Source organism: Sinohyriopsis cumingii, chromosome 2, assembly GCF_028554795.1.
Source record: "Sinohyriopsis cumingii isolate HCF-2022 chromosome 2, ASM2855479v2, whole genome shotgun sequence".
NCBI lineage: Eukaryota > Metazoa > Mollusca > Bivalvia > Unionida > Unionidae > Sinohyriopsis > Sinohyriopsis cumingii.
In genome coordinates this window covers 73,324,896-73,342,874 of record NC_142962.1, presented here as the reverse complement: position 1 = coordinate 73,342,874, position 17,979 = coordinate 73,324,896, and the positions used below count along the sequence as shown (strand labels likewise).

The window sequence follows — 17,979 nt, the reverse complement described above, 5'->3', positions numbered from 1 at the left end:
TGTTTTCAATGTAAAGAAATAAATAAAAGATGGATATTTAGTTGCATTGAAAAATGATTTAAAGATCTATAAATATAAAATTATTTAATTAGTTTGGCTCGATGAAGTAATACATTTAGAAATAATATATTGATAAAATAATAATACAAGTTATTATAGATTACAGATTTATCCCTTCACCACCACCACCATCCTTTAAAATGTCATCGGCAAGGGTAGCCTTGACAAATCGAATTAATTTCTTTGCAGCGCAAATTAGGCAAAGTAGACAAAACATCAGTAGCAAACGATTAATTTGTACTTCATCTAGATTATATTTGCGTGAAGGTGATTATCTGCCTGAAACGAAAACGTATCTACATGAACTTGCATTGTACAATTAGTCACCAATTTTCGCTGGTACTCCACTACTGTGCTGCTATTTCGTGCAGTTGCTTCACACATGAAATAGTTAAAATGCATAAAGAAATTTCATTAGTGTTTTCCTCTTTAAAGTATATGGCTAAAAGGTGCAGCCCATTATTAACAAAAATATAAACTGACGGATAAATTTATGATTTTAATTATATTGTTGCAGTAGCTAAAGCATGTTTTGAGATAATTATCTTGGGAAGGGGTAGACGAGAATTTCTACATAATAGTGGGCAATGCTATTTTAGTGAATGAATTTTCCAAGTCATTGCGAAATTTTGGCCTTAACAATACTAATATGTTTAATTAAGTTGTTTACTGTAGTTAATTCTGCACAGCATCACCAATGATATCTGCATCTGTTTATCATTGCATTTTCACGCCATCATCTCTAAATGGGGCTGAAATTACAAAATTCGTTTCATTCACAAATGATTTAAACGTAATTCATACATGCTGAAAAAGACTGGTCTCAGTTCATCCTGAGTTCTGGAAGAGTCCATTTTTGATAGTTCAAAGACATTGTGGCAGAATATAGCTGAAAAAGAAAGCTGAGGACTCCTTAATAAACACATTGGTTCTTCCACAGGTCATGGCACAATTTGAAAATTTGATGTAAACAGAGCACCCTGTTGTGGTTTGTATTTAATAATGAAATGTGTTACGCGCTGTATCAATTCAGACAGTGTTGAAATACTAACTGCATGAAAGAAATTAGTTACTTTTTGGTACATTTGTTGATATTAACCAGAAAATTCATTTAGCTACAGATACAGATATCATTCACGGTGTTGTACGGAATTTATTTTGGAAATGAGTGTACTCTGGAATTTCCCATTCCTGATTTGATTACTACTTTCACTGACTAGTATTTTCTTTCTTAACTCATCTCTATTCCTGAAATGTTTGTTTTCAAACTAATACAAGTTTGGTTTATTGCTAAATTTTCATTATCTTCCTTTGCTAAGAAATTTAGTAAATTACATTTATACAACCTCAAAATACATTACACTGGCAGATGTCAGTGACTTGATTGCAGAAATATAAAGATAACAATTCACATCAAATTCATACATTTTCAGTTGTCCCATAATAGCAAGGCAGTTTATTATAACACAGTTCTTTTTTTAATGCTTTATGGTAATGGATGCAATCTCATTAAGCAGTAATAAAATTTTATTTTAAAGGCAACTTCATTTAGGTGGCACTTTACAGATATTATAAACTTCTGAGAAAGTGGTGTGTGTAAGGTTAAGCTGTTTACATTTGCAACATGCAAAATTGATAGAATGTTGGAATACCTCTATGTTACTTTCATGTACTGTGGCTGAAATTTCATGATATTGTACTGGTGGAAATTGTAAATGATCTAAGCACACAGCTAACTAAAATCACTGTTCCCTTGTGCTAAAAAAAATCAGCCTGAATTAGTCTAAAGTACACTATTTTAGCAGTTGTTAAAATAGGAAAAATAAATTTTGCCAGATTAGACAATAACAACTTCTAAAAGTGCAATGAATGAATTACCAAATATATAAAATGTAAAAGAAGTTATTGGCTCTTTTTTTTTATATACATTTTACTTCTGAAGTTCAGGAAGTGAAAATGACCAAGCAGAGCTAGCAATTTTTTGATAGGTGCACATTTGAAATAATGCCAAGCTGTATACCCTATAACCCATATTACACCCATCAATCATGTACCAAAATAAAGGGAATTAAAGGTTCTTTGAGTAATATGTAAGATATACAAGGTCCCTTTTAAATAGCCTGTATAACCATTGAGGACACCTGGGGAAATTATTTTTCTTTAAAATTTTAACCCTACGCAAAATATGAAACTGGTGAGTGCCACATTATGAGATGGTTTGGCTTCCATGGATAGTATTATAGTGAGTGAGCACCTTGTTTTTTTAAAAAGTGAATCATCATCAGAAGTTAAATTTTTTATCACCAGTTACTGATTTTGTGACATAAATTTTCAGTTTGTATTTTAGGGAAATAAATTATTTGTTGAGTTTTACACAATTTGTTGCTTTTTGCTGTTTTCTATTACTCTGTTTAAGACCATAGAGTCATAATAACAGATATAATAAGACAAATTAATGATTAATATATACATTATACAGAAGTGCAGAAGTTCAAAATTCTTTCATGATAAGTCTCTTTAACATGATCTCTTTAAAGGATACCCAGCATACATTAATTTAGTGACTGAAATTTGACATTCTCGTTATAAATTAGGAGCCATAGGAACTCATGCCATCCCAGGTTCACTGCCTTTTTATGTCCCTAGGAAAGGTCCTACCATTATCTCCAGTTTCATTGACAGTATGTAGCCAATGATATGTAATCATTGTGAGTATCTGAGAAAGGAACATTTTTGGGAATTCCCTTAGAAAGAAAGGGGCTTTGTTTTTTTTAGCTTTACTGGTAATAGAATAAAAGAGCTTATGGAATGGCTGTTGTCAGTCATACATGATCTAACATCTGATATCTGTTCATTCATTAGCACTGGTTGGTTATTGCTGCTCTTAATTGCTTGAGGGATTGACTTTGTTTAGTCAGTCATACCAAGGTCTAGTTGACCCTAAATCAGAATAGTGTTGCTCATACATACAATATGACCACCACAATAACCATTTGAATATTTTGTTATCAGTTTGATTCAGTACTCCTGAATGTAAAGTCAAGAGCATTCGGTTTTCACTTGAACACCTCTTATGCTATCTCATTTAATGTAAACAAAAAAGTCATGGGACAAAGACATTGAATATGTTATTGCTACTCCATCTGAATGGATAGTCATATCAGTATGGGCTTTGCCCAAAAAGATTTCTTGGGATACCCATTGTTCATAAATGAATATGGTGTCAATCTGGCATCCTTTTTTTTTCACCATAGGAGCCATATTAAAAATCTTGCTGTTGCTTCTCTGCCTGAATGGGAAATCATATAAATGTGGGGGTTTCACCAGACGACTCATATAGTGTCTAGTTGTAGATGAAAATGATGCCGATCTGATATCCAAAGAATACACCAAGGCAGCCATCTTTAAAATCTTAAATTTTATTATTGCCTCTCCTAAATCAAAAGTCATATCAACACAGATTTTTATAACAAAAGACTATTTATGATATTGGTCATGTATATTGCTGATCTGACCTAAAAACTATGGCTGACACAATGAACATATTGAAAATCATGTTACCAGTTTTCCAGAATGGATGGTCATGTCAAGATAAGAATCACTCAACAAAAAAAAGTATTATTTGATCTAAATGAAAATGGTGCAGAAACTAATTTCAAAATCTTGTCACTCAAGAACATCAGAAATGGTTTAGAAACCTGGTAATTAAAAAGAAAAGAAAAATCTTGAAGTCTTGAAAATTATTTTTGGACATTCAAAGCATCAGTCATTCTAAAAGAAAACTCTACATTCTTTTTTATAGGTGTCTGGAAACTTTTTATCTGAATTGAGAAAAGGGGCCTCTCAGCATATAAAAGGCATAATGACCACACACAGACACATGAAGCAAACATGACACACAGACATGACAAATCATGGTGCAGGTATTAAGAAAAACTTGCCAAGCACTTTTAAGGTCTATAGATGATTGAATTCAACCTATTTAAATTTGTACAGGCTCTGACATTCTAAGCATGAGTTAAAAACATACAGACCTGGCAATGGCTCAACCTGACTGAATTTAAATGAACATTGACAGATTCAGTCTGGTTGAGGTTGCCAACTCTGAATGTAATTTATTCTGAAAGGATGTAAAACAGGCTATTTTACATCTAATCAGAATAAATTACTTACAGACTTGGCACCATGAAGAAAGTAATACATGCCTGAGGTAGATTGTGAGTGAGAGCCACATGAATTATTGTTGCCTTATCTGTGGGAATAATTTTTATCAGGATTTATATTGAAATAATTAAAAAATCTACATGATATAAAGGTTTGGAAGTCATTTATGTAGGGTCATTTTCTCACGTACGTCAGCCTGCTTAGTTAAACGGTTAATTGTTAAGATCTGTAGGTGAGCAGTATGAGGCCCACTTGGATGTCATGTTTATTTCAATCCTTTTTATATGATGCATTTTTAAAATTATTATTATTATTATTATTATCCTTATTCTCATTGATATAATTGTCGTATATCATGCATGACTCTTATGGCAATGAAGGAATTGAATTCAGTACAGTATTACTCCCTTATACATGAATCTCATAAACAAAACATCTTTGATGCTCTGTAAATATAATCGATTAATGGTAATTGAGTAATTTCCCAGGTCAGTATTTAAGACATTTTATCATCCATAATTTACTCCACCCATTGAATGCTATTTAGGACAGGAGTGTCTTTTTATAATAATCTGTATGTGAAAATAATGTGTTATGCATGGTTGTTTTTTTTTGGTGTACAGTATGTTATTGTTATCGTAATTGATTTAACATAATTGTTCAGCACATGATAGGCTATACATGGATGCCTGTATGTCTGGTAGAGAAAGAACCTGCGGAAAACCCTGGTAAGAACCACCGTCCCACAGGAAATTTAATTTTTTTATTTCTGAGATTGTGGCAACCCTTTTGGAGTGTGTGTGATGGTGGTGTGGGTGGGTGAGTAAGTTGTATGTCTTACATGTTTTTTGGGTCAGTATACATGATCAGTGACCCGATTCAGTACATGCCAGACTTGGACCCATGGTGATGTGACAGGATCTGTCCTTACCCCCAAGAACATAAAATAGAAATTATTGAGAGCCCCATTTTATGCAACTGACACTGATTATGGGCTTCAGCCATCCCCTGAGAGGCCTAGCCCCTCAGCCATAACTTGTAAACTATTGAGATCTCATCCCAGTAATCATTCATGCATATACACATACTAGGCATATAGAGAAAAATTTTGTATATGCAGCTGACATTGACCTTAGGGTCCATCCATATCCTCAGGAATTTAGATCCTGGGTCATAACTTGAGATCCTCCTGGAACTTTATGCTTCTTATATAGTTCTTAAACACACATTTATCATCAACCCATAAAATTAAGTTTGATACAGCTGTTCCTACTTATTGTTTTCAATTTCTTTTGCAGTTAAGGAAAATACAGATGGCAAGGTTACAACAGTAAGTATTCTTAAGTCGTGCATGACTTTGATATAATCCATTTTATTATTAGTATTTGTTACTTATGCATGTGATACCTCCCAGGAAATTGGTGAAACGTGTGGTCTCCTACTCAATAGACCAAGTTTTCTGTTAATTAAATGTTACTTCAGACATTTCATGAATTATTTAATAAGTTGGCAATCAGAAGGATTAAGATAACCTGTTGTAAACATTTCTTTCTGTAAAAAGTCAACAAAAAACAAATAACAGTAAACATTTGATCTATAGAGAAAATAACAGTACAATTAGATGGATGAGGAAAATAACAGTAAACATTGGCACTATGGGGAAATAACCATAAGCATTAATTCTATGGGGAAATAACCGCAAACAGTAGTTTGATGAGAAAAATAACACTAAACATTAGCTTTATGGGGAAATAACCATAAGCATTAGTTCTATGGGGAAATAACTGCAAACATTAGTCTGATGAGAAAAATAACAGTAAACATTAGCCCTGTGGGGAAATAACCATAAGCGTTAGTTCTATGGGGAAATAACTGCAAACATTAGTCTGATCAGAAAAATAACTTTAAACATTAGCTGTATGGGGAAATAACCGTAAGCATTAGTTCTATGGGGAAATAACTGCAAACATTAGTCTGATGAGAAAAATAACAGTAAACATTAGTTCTATGGGGAAATAGCTGTAAGCATTAGTCTGATGAGAAAAATAACAGTAAAACATTAGTTCAGTGAGCTGTTAAGCGATTATAAATAATAAGATATTATAAGACATTGATGAATGAAATTAGTAAATGACAGGATTAAGAGGTTACAGTATATGTATCTAAAGTCTGTTCTACTTTCCTATACTGTGACTGAAATTTCTTAATGTGATATTTGGGAAACAACACATTGCCTAAAGCAGATGGCTGATCAAAATAGCTGTGCCCATAAGCTTGGGAAATGAACTTGAACTAGTCCAAGGAACACTAACCTTAATGTGGGGTACCAGTAAATTGTATCAATGTGGGGTACCACTACTTTGTATCAGTGTGGAGTACCAGTACTTGGTATCACTGTGGAGTACCAGTACTTGGTATCACTGTGGAGTACCAGTACTTTGTATCAATGTCAAGTACCAGTACTTTGGATCAATGTGGAGTACCAGTACTTTGTATCAGTGTGGAGTACCAGTACTTGGTATCACTGTGGAGTACCAGTACTTTGTATCAATGTTGAGTACCAGTACTTTGGATCAATGTGGAGTACCTATACTTTGGATCAATATGGAATATCAGTATTTTGTATCAATGTGGAGTACCAGTACTTTGTATCAATGTGGAGTACCAGTACTTTGTATCGGTGTGAAGTACCTATACTTTGTATCATTGTGGAACGTTGAGTACCTGTACTTTATATCAATGTGGAGTACCAGTACATTGTATCAATTTGGAGTACCTATACTTTGTATCAATTTGGAGTACCAGTACTTTGTATCAATGTGGAATACTATTCTTTACCTTAAAGAAAGTCCCACTGTCAAAAGTTCATCAATGTTCCATTTTCACATTTCCACAAAGAGAATATTTCTAAGACAGTTTACATTTGTATGTATACTTTGTATCAATGTGGAATACCAGTATTTTGTCTCAATGTGGAGTACCAGTACTTTGTATCAATGTGAAGTACCTGTACTTTGTATCAGTGTGGAGTACCAGTACTTGGTATCACTGTGGAGTACCAGTACTTTGTATCAATGTGAAGTACCTGTACTTTATATCAATGTGGAGTACCTGTACTTTGTATAAGTGTGGAATACCTGTACTTTGTATCAATGTGTAGTACCAGTACTTTATATGAATATGGAGTACCTATACTTTGTATCAATGTGGAATACCAGTATTTTGTATCATTGTGGAGTACCTATTCTTTGTATCAATGTGGAATACCAGTACTTTATATCAATGTGGACTACCTATACTTTGTATCAATGTGGAATACCAGTACTTTATGTCAATATGGAGTACCTATACTTTGTATCAGTGTGGAATGCCGTGTTTTGTATCAATGTGGAGTACCAGTACTTTGTATCAGTGTGAAGTACCTGTACTTTGTATTGGTGTGGAGTACCTATACTTTGTATCAATGTGGAGTACCAGTACTTTGTATCAATGTGGAGTACCTGTACTTTGTATAAGTGTGGAATACCTGTACTTTGTATCAATATGTAGTACCAGTACTTTGTATCAATGTGGAGTACCTGTACTTTGTATAAGTGTGGAATACCTGTACTTTGTATCAATGTGTAGTACCAGTACTTTGTATCAATGTGGAATACCTGTACTTTATGTCAGTGTGGAGTACCTATACATTGTATCAATGTGGAATACCAGTATTTTGTGTCATTGTGGATTACCTGTACTTTGTATCAATGTGTAGTACTAGTACTTTATATGAATGTGGAGTACCTATACTTTATATCAATGTGGAGTACCTATACATTGTATCAATGTGGAATACCAGTATTTTGTGTCAGTGTGGAGTACCTTTACTTTATGTCATTGTGGAGTACCTGTACTTTATGTCAATGTGGGGTATCTGTACTTTGTATCAGCTTGGAGTACTGATGCTTTATATTAATATAGCTGACTAAATTCCTTCCTTGACTTTAGAACTATTAAGACACAAAGAGCCTAAGACTGGTTTGGAAGCTTGCCATCACAGATTCAGCAAACTTACTGGAAAATCACATCTTAACTAATATGAATACTTGACTTGAATGAGAAAAAGATCCAACAGTTTCAGAAATTGGTATCTTTCAGCAAGAATTTTAGGGGCATGCTTTGCTACAGAAAAGGTGAACTGAAAAATATAATTAACAGACTTCAATAAGCATTCAGAAATGGGATGCTCAACATGATTGAATTCAACCTATTTAAATTTGTACAGGCTCTGACATTCTAAGCATGAGTTAAAAACATACAGACCTGGCAATGGCTCAACCTGACTGAATTTAAATGAACATTGACAAATTCAGTCTGGTTGAGGTTGCCAACTCTGAATGTAATTTATTCTGAAAGGATGTAAAACAGGCTATTTTACATCTAATCAGAATAAATTACTTACAGACTTGGCACCATGAAGAAAGTAATACATGCCTGAGGTAGATTGTGAGTGAGAGCCACATGAATTATTGTTGCCTTATCTGTGGGAATAATTTTTATCAGGATTTATATTGAAATAATTAAAAAATCTACATGATATAAAGGTTTGGAGAACATTTATTGGGTTATTTTCTCACGTACATCAGCCTGCTTAGTTAACGGTTAATTGTTAAGATCTGCAGGTGAGCAATTTGAGGCCCACTTGGACGTCATGTTTATTTCATTCCTTTTTGTATGATGCATTTTGTTTTCACAATTATCTTGATTTTATGTCTCAGTAATAATGGATTCCATGGCCTAAGTGATATATACCGATTACTAAGGGCACATTCATTTTCTGTACAGGTTGAAGGGGTGATGTTAGAGTCCCCAAGGAAGGACCACCTGGTTAAGTTGAACAAGCCACCTACTAGTTGCACCTTGTGTGGATTAAATGTGAAGTACACAGTAAGTTTTACAGCCTCATCTCCATTCCATGGACACTGACCATGTTTATTTAGTAATTATTTCCTATCCTATGCTCTGTCAGAAAATACTTATAAAGTTACTAGGTTGTTTTTTTTGTTTGTTTATTTCAAATACTATTCTTCACCTTAAAGAAAGTCCCACTGTCAAAAGTTCATCAATGTTCCATTTTCACATTTCCACAAAGAGAATATTTCTAAGACAGTTTACATTTTTTCCTATACTTTGTATCAGTGTGGAATACCAGTATTTTGTCTCAATGTTGAGTACCAGTACTTTGTCTCAATGTGAAGTACCTGTACTTTATATCAATGTGGAATACCTGTACTTTGTATCAGTGTGGAGTACCTGTACTTTGTATCAATGTGGAATACTATTCTTTACCTTAAAGAAAGTCCCACTGTCAAAAGTTCATCAATGTTCCATTTTCACATTTCCACAAAGAGAATATTTCTAAGACAGTTTACATTTTTACCTATACTTTGTATCAGTGTGGAATACCAGTATTTTGTCTCAATGTTGAGTACCTGTACTTTATATCAATGTGAAGTACCTGTACTTTATATCAATGTGAAGTACCTGTACTTTATATCAATGTGGAATACCTGTACTTTGTATCAGTGTGGAGTACCTGTACTTTGTATCAATGTGGAATACTATTCTTTACCTTAAAGAAAGTCCCACTGTCAAAAGTTCATCAATGTTCCATTTTCACATTTCCACAAAGAGAATATTTCTAAGCTTACATTTGTTTTGACTATTGTTAATAGTGTCACAAATGACTTTAATCATTAGTCTTATATTTCTTTATTGTATGAAGTCCATTGTTGCACTTATAATCCCAGAGCAGGGGACATTGTGTCCCCCACCATCCCGATTTGGGGGACACACAACATTAAAGGGATAAAGGAAAATTGTATTACATAATGCTATAATGGTTTTGACACCTTAATTTTGTCATCTACACTGTACTATCATATTTTCTTCAGATGGTTATATTATTCCAGTAAACATTTTATCATGTTCTCAAGTGACTCATGAAAGCAGTAATATGTTTGAATATCTAGTTAACCTGAAATGAGCTGCACCTGGAATTTTCTGTTCCAGATCTTGCTTTCATTTGACTTACTTATTCACTCAGTATCTAGCAAGCATTTATTATAACAAATACCTATTTTTTCATTAACTACTTTTCTTCTCAAAGTAATAAATCAGTAATTCATATAAAAATTGTGTACTTGCATACATTTGGCCTGATTTTGTCATTACTTCAGCCTCAAAACAAATGAAATCTTCGATGCCATAGGTGTGAATTTATACTAGTAGCTATCAAATACTTTATATTGCAACTCAACCAACACCACAGACAATGAATGTTTTCACTCCCATATACATTGTTTTAAAATAAATATTCATTGCCATCTTTTGGTTTTTATTATCTTTAGTGACTTTGGCCATTGCTAGTGCCAACATAGATGTGGATGGACATCAGCTAAAGAAACATTGTAGGCATATTTTTCAGTTTTTCCTGACAAAAACATGCATCCAAAGTCAAGATTTGTGTTACGTAGGACAACACAATCTGTAAAACCCTCTAGCCCATGCTTAATATAGAGCACTTGAAATCAATTCACGTTTCACACTTCTTGTAACTTAATTCATATACAGTATGTATCAAATTATTTACTGATTAATCAACTTACTAATATTAATTATTAGTGCTTCATTTACATACATACACATCTTTATATCAATTACAGCCATTGTCTTAATTGCCCAGCCTACATGAATCTCTAAGAGCCTTGTTCTTGTACTTCATTTTGTTCAGAATAATTTTAAAATGATACAGGATCTACATCAGAATGTAAGATATTGCAATAATCATATCATTGTGCTGAGAAATATCACTAAAAGAGATGTTTGCCTGTTTTCATTGTTGTCCAAAACACAAATGATCTTACTACTGGCAAACCAGCTAAAAGAGTTTGGATGAAGTTTCCTAGACTTAGTTACTGCTGTGTTGACTGCAGACCTGAGATTTCAGCTAAGACGCAAAATTCATAACCTCAATAGAATAGCCCATAAATTCAAAAGGTGATCAAAGAAATAGCTTGAAGTAAAGCGGTTGTGTTCATTTCGAGTTCTGACTGTTATGAAAATTCAGCAGTCAAAAAATGAAAATATATCTTTTTAGACTCAAAGCTATAAATTAAAAATATGAACAATAGAAGTCAAAGTGCCAACATATTCTAATCCAAAGATTCCTGGCAAGCCTTGACAAAAGAAAAAAATGAGCATGCATGGCAAACTCTCAGTGTACCGACAGAGCCTAGTGAACAAATCGATGTCATTATGAGTGAAAGCCTATCATGAGGTTGTTCTCTTCACGTTGGTGGGGCCCTGAGTGGTCTGACCATTACGGATCACTGCCATCTCACCTCTGTCTGCGTGGGTTCGGCCTATGTTGGTATGTGAGGAAGCTTGCCAGTAGCAGCAACTGAAATAGGGATAATGTTTGTGAAATTAGTGATTACCATGAGAAAACAGGGTTATTGAACAATGACAACTTCACAAAAATTGATTTTTATGATTTTCTGACTGGCTGGTATAAGTACGTATATGTTGACACTTACTGACTTATCTTTTTTCTTCTTTTGTGACAGCATGTATTTATGCAAATGTAGGTTGTTTGAAAATTGTATTGGCATTACATATAAGTTCTGATAGTAATTATACCAGTAATCAGTATACATGTAAATTGTTTACTACAGGTATGTACAACATCATCAACATAGACTAGTATATAAATATTTTGAAAAGAAGAAATTATAATGTTCTAAAAATCTCAGTCTCGTGTGAAATGTTATAATCAGTCTTGACTCTGCACATAAATACAAATGCAAATAAGGAGCTGACAATAGTTCCTGGTCCATCCTGGGCATCCATGTACATAGTCCCTGTGCCATATGTTGGAAACTACTGAGACCTCCACCTTCAGGTTATAAACAAACAGTGATTTACTACAAAGAAGGAAAGTCTGACATATTGGTTAGATCATATGACAGGCAGGTGATTGACAATTTTGCCTTGGATTACAAATGCTATGGTGTTATGAAAATGTAATCATTACTGGCTACTGATATGTAAAATGACACTTTTAGTTTGCGTTCTTGCAGAGTTAGGTGAGTGGAAATGATGGAATTAAGTCTTATCTTCCTTTTAATCATTCAACATCAGAAACATAACATTTATATTAATTTATTTAAAGACCTGTAATCAGTTTTTGTTTGAAATGAATTTGATCATGCTACTGAACAAATGAATCTCAATCAGGAGCCAGCATCTCAGTACTTTGTTTTCATAAATAAATTTCTTGTTTGTAGTAGAGAGAGACAGACAGACAGAAACAGAGAGAGTTTAGTGGGCATAAAATGCAAATTCAGATATGCAGTTAATATTGGCCTTTTGGTCAAGCCTACCCACCTACCCCCACCCCCATTGGTGATTTATTTAGGTTATTACTTGGGATCTATGAAGATTTTATCTTAAAGTGATATGCAGCGGTAAATATGCTTACTGGATTTGAAAAGACAAAATGCACTTGTGCATCTTACAATAGCCTCAGAGACAATTGTTTCCATCTGGTACTTTGCCCAGAGGCTTAAAACATAAATATTGGTATATGTATGTAATGTATTACAAATACATACACTTGTACTTTCTTTTGAAAGCAAGTTCAGTATCATGGATACTTTGATCATATTTTTCTATTTGTTTAAAACCAAACATATATCACATAGTGAAGAAGCAACTGAGTAATACAGTCAGGATAATACGTGATGTATTTAATGAAGTTGATAATCTCACAAATCCCTCTTGTTTTTACTCGGTAAAGTAATAAAATAGAGACAGTCATACATACAATCATAATTTTATAAAGGATATACAGCATATAAATTCTGTTATTAAATTTTATACAATTTTATATAGTGCCTTGGTATTAAGGCCATTAAGATATAATGACATCAGTGACATAAATTTTATTTTAAAATATAAAGACATGATCTGTTTCTTTCAAAATATTTTGTCTCTGAAGAAGCATACATTAAATGCAAAACTAGTTGCACAGAATTAACGGCATTTGCGTTGTTTTTTTAAATCCCAAATCCTTTCTTTTTACAAAACTTGGCAGATATTCACAAAGAATAGCTTTATGTGATAATAAGCCCACCCACCCCACTTTTTAATCAGTTTATTAGACTGGCGCACAGCGTTATCATGGGAGAAATACTGCGATTCTTTTGTACCTGCGTTATAGTACCATGTTTCTAAAACATTTTCTCTTCTGTCGACAGGATGTACTAATTATCAATCAGTTTGTGGGTCCTGATGGTTCTGTTTTACCCAGAGAAGTCACAGGCTTATGTAAAACTAAACACTACCACATGGAAACACTTGTTTACAGAGCCAGATGTGCAGGTAAATAGTGAGAGCTTTTTCCTGTTATAATTAGAGTTTGACTTCAAATATTTATTTTATATACAGTGCAACCCCGCTTTAACGCAAATTTGGATATAACGCAGTCGTGGCGTGGCTAATAAAATTTCGTATATTCATTTGCACATGAAAAAAATCTTCAAAGTACATGAAATAGTGTAAAAGTATGTGTTATCATTACAGGGAACAGATTGCGTATGAATTCGAATTTAATATGATCGTAGCTTGGTTCCTGAAATTTTAAATACATGTATGTGTATTTTTCCAGTACTGGGAAAGAACATTTTTTTTAAAGTACTAGAAATTGTATGCAAAATGTTTAATATCATTTTGGGGAAGAGTTCGCATATGAATTTTAATATAATATGATCGTGGCGTAGCTTCTGAAATTTAACAATATCACCAGGTTCTTAAAGTGTTACACCAAAATAAACATTATCGGAAATGTTACTTATTACTGGTCCATGAATAAAGTCAGTAAGTTGTCTTTGTGATTGTCTTCCAATAATTCTGTATACAATCGTTACTCAAACAATAGCTAACATGTATTTCTTTAACACCATACACAACCAAGCAGCAGACAATGCGGTGGTTGATAAAAGATTCTCACAGTTTAATAAACATCAAAAAACAAAAGCCGCCAAGATGTTTGCTGGGCTTGGTGGTGTTATTAGACGCAATCAGTTGACCAGTAAATGATGTCCGCTTTATTAGCTGGAAATTTTAAAGGTATGAAATTGTACATGCGTTAAACTGTAAATTTTTTTTTATAAAAGTGACTCGTGACCATTGCAGGCCTACTGCACTTAGTTCTTGGGTTTTACATGTGTATGGGGTTTCCTTATAAACTCATTATTAATTTCCTATTTTTTATTAAAATATTTTACCGTTATGGAAAAGCCAGTTCACAAATGCAACTTGTGGTCTGCACTTTGCACAAAATTTTTTAAAATCATTTTTGGGAAGAAATCATGTATGAATTAGAATATAATACGATTGTAGCATGGTTCCTGAAATTTTAAATACATGTATGTTTATTTTTCTTGTACCCGGAAAAATACTTTTTTAAAAGTATGAGAAAGTGTGTGTAAAGTGTTTTTATCATTTTGGAGAACAGTTCACATACAAATTCGAATCTAATACAATCGTGGCTTGGCTTCTGAAATTTAACAATTTCACCAGGTTCTTGAAGTGTAATGCCAAAATAAACATTATCTGAAATGTTACTTATTACTGATCCATGAGTAAAACCAGTAAGTTGTCTTTGTCATTGTCTTCAATTAATTATGTATTCAGTCGTTACTGAAACAATAGCTGACATGTGTTTCTTCTTTAACTGCATACACGACCAAGCAGCAAACAATGTGGTGGTTGATAAAAGAGTCTCACAGTTTATAAACATTTAAAAAAATGAAAGCCGCCAAGATGTTTGCTGGGCTTGGTGGTGTTATTAGATGCAATCAGTTGACCAGTAAATAATGTCGTCTTTATTAGCTGGAAATTAAAAGGGTATGAACTTGTACATGCATTCGGCTTACAAAAAATTATAAACGTGACTCGTGACCATCGCAGGCCTACTGCACTTAGTTCTCAGGTTTTACATGGGTATGGTGTTTGTTTATGAACTCATTAATTTCCTTTTTTTTTATGAAAAAATATTTTACCATTGTGGAAAAGCAAGTTCACAAACGCATGTCATTTTCTGCACTTTGCACAGTGATTAGTAGTTTTCACGTTTTTTTTTTCAATTGTCACAAAATCTGAAGTAAAAGTTACATGCACACTGAAAGTAAGTGCTGATTGTTAATTATTCTTGCTGTAGTTGTTCAAACGAATAGACTTACAAGCATTAATTATTGGAAATTTGCAATGGATAAATGTACATGAAACGCATATGAGAAAGTTTTAGCAGTATGAAATTTGTACAGACACTGTTCATAGACCCTGGAATGTGATGAACTATACACGTGCTTCACCTTTCTAAACCTAATTTTGCTGTTAATATTTCCCATTGAGTTGTTCACTGAAAAAAGTAAAATACTGTAAAACTCCACATTAACGCAACCCCGATATTAACGCGATCCAATTTTTTGGACCCCAATTATCGCGTTATTGCGGGGTTCCACTGTATGTATCTCAAAACACAAGTTCTGATAGTATTGATAGAGGAACATGTAAAATCAATAAACAAGATGGAGCAGATTCAAATATAGGAATTGTGGAGGTTCTTGCTTTACTGGGATTGAATTGTATGGATGTTTTTATTAAAGACGTACAATGTCATTGATAATTTAGAGATTGCTAATCTCCGAGTATTTGGTACACTGTCTACTCTACATAAAGAAGGATGAAAGGTGAAACCACTGGCACATAAAGAAATGAAGTATATGGACCACAGCACTGTATGACCAAATCAGATACCTGGTTCCAGCATCACTTATTTGCTGAAGATTTCTCAAAAATGGAGATTTTACTGTAACTTGCTTATGATAGTTCAGAAAATGTGAGGATTCTTGTCAGTGGTAAGAATGCAAAATCACTGAATTGATTTTAAAGCAGAAAAGAACTACTGAGAAATAAAGCCAGATGTTGATCAGGATAATTTAAGATAATATGATTGTATTTTTATCCCCGATTTTCGGTGAATGGTTTATAAAAAATGCATTGTTACCAACTGAGCACTAAAAAGTAAAAAAATACTCTGCAATCTTTGTTGATGAAGAAATTTTGAGATGCTTTAGGAAATTAAGCCTGGACTTGTCATAATAGATTGGGATTTCTGCATTATTTGGTTTGTATGTACATTTATTATTTAATAATAGCAATTACTTATCCTGCCACGGTTGCGTAGCTAACCTATTTTTGTGTCAAAAACTCACTGTTTAAAGCACCAATACAGTTTTCTTAGAAAACGGAACACATTTTTAACACCGAGACTAATTAAAAACTGCAGAATAAGACCACTGTTTGTGTTAAGTTGCTACAGATGTAATTTTTCTAATGACAGCTTTGGCATCTGTGAAAAAGATGACAAATAATATATACCTTCTGCATATGGCATATAGAGTGGTGCGCAGAATAAGAGAGTGGAGTGCAAAAGGTCATTTTGACTTTTTCTCCACTCAGTGGGAGGATGTATTGACATCAGACAGATGGAGAGTTTTTGACACGAAAATAGGTTACCTACACAATAGCGGCAGGTACGTATTGCATAATTAGAACTAGTTTAACGTCCCAAAAACTATTTCAGTAGTTTTGATGATTTAAAAATTAAATAATTAGTGCTGCAATTAATAATAATATTTTCTTATCTCATTGTGAAAAGAATTTACAGGGTATGAAATATTACAGAGTATATTCATGGCTTACTTTATCTAAGCAAATATTGAATTGTTTGGTTAAAATTAATTCCCAAAAATAAAAATTTTGCCAGTGTTGCTAAAGTTTTGTCATGATGGAACCTATTTAATTGCTGCATTCAGTGTGGATAAAAATGTTGCAAATTTCTCCAATTGTAGACTTGAAATATACAAGTCACCAAAAATATTTCTACAAGATATTTGGAAGAAGTTAAGACATCATTAAAAGAAGATGATGAAAGGTATCACTGTATTATTTTGCAGGATTGATGCCACCAGCTGCCAATGAACCCAATGAAGAAAAAGAACTAAGATCAAGATACAAGTGGAGACAATATTATTGCTATTATCCATTTTATGAATAGACAATAAATCTTTTATACATTTTATTATCTTTCTTCAGATTCATGTTTTTTTCTGCAGTAACATTCATATCAAAGATTTGAAGATCAATAGATTTGGGAAATTACTCTATATTTACTATGCAGCTTTTACAATAATATCATTAATACAAAAATTTGGGTAAATCTAACCTGCTCTTCTCAAATAGATGGTCATATCAACATAAGATTTTCTTAGAAAGACTTTTTATATGTTCATCCTAAATTTAAAAATGGTGCTGATTTGATGTCCAACAGGGCAACCATGGCAGCCATCTTTAATTATTTTTTTTATCAACACAACTTCTAAATGGATGGTCATATCAACAAGGAGTTTTCACTAAAAGATTTCTTAAGATGTCCAGGTAGTCCCAAATAAAAGAGGTGATCTGGTGTACAGTTTGACTGCCATGGCAGCCATCTTGAAAATCTTGTTATTGCTATTCCTATATGGATGGTGACATCAGCTTGGAGTATTCACTGAAAGACTTGTTATCATGTTTAATTGCTCCTAAATGAAAATAACACTGTTTTGCTGGAAGGTCAAGTCTTAAAAATATTATCTCTACTAC

General features: G+C 33.2%; 1 protein-coding gene across 1 annotated transcript; it reads left to right on the top strand.

Annotated features, from left to right (window-relative positions):
• Positions 1-162: 162 nt before the first annotated feature.
• Positions 163-17,414, top strand: LOC149805171 (large ribosomal subunit protein mL66-like). The gene is made up of 5 exons (XM_089948004.1): positions 163-327; positions 5,523-5,554; positions 9,052-9,153; positions 13,527-13,650; positions 17,292-17,414. The coding sequence occupies exons 1-5, from the start codon at positions 201-203 to the stop codon at positions 17,390-17,392; spliced, it is 486 nt and encodes a 161-aa protein (XP_089804130.1). The 5' UTR covers positions 163-200; the 3' UTR covers positions 17,393-17,414.
• Positions 17,415-17,979: the final 565 nt, after the last annotated feature.

What these genes read in the sequence shown, in the direction of transcription:
- LOC149805171 (XM_089948004.1), top strand. Translation starts at nt 201, where the DNA reads ATGTCATCGGCAAGGGTAGCCTTGACAAATCGAATTAATTTCTTTGCA. An exon ending in GATTAAATGTGAAGTACACA is followed by an intron (nt 9,154 to 13,526) that starts GTAAGTTTTACA and finishes TTCTGTCGACAG; the next exon opens with GATGTACTAATTATCAATCA. An exon ending in TTACAGAGCCAGATGTGCAG is followed by an intron (nt 13,651 to 17,291) that starts GTAAATAGTGAG and finishes ATTATTTTGCAG; the next exon opens with GATTGATGCCACCAGCTGCC.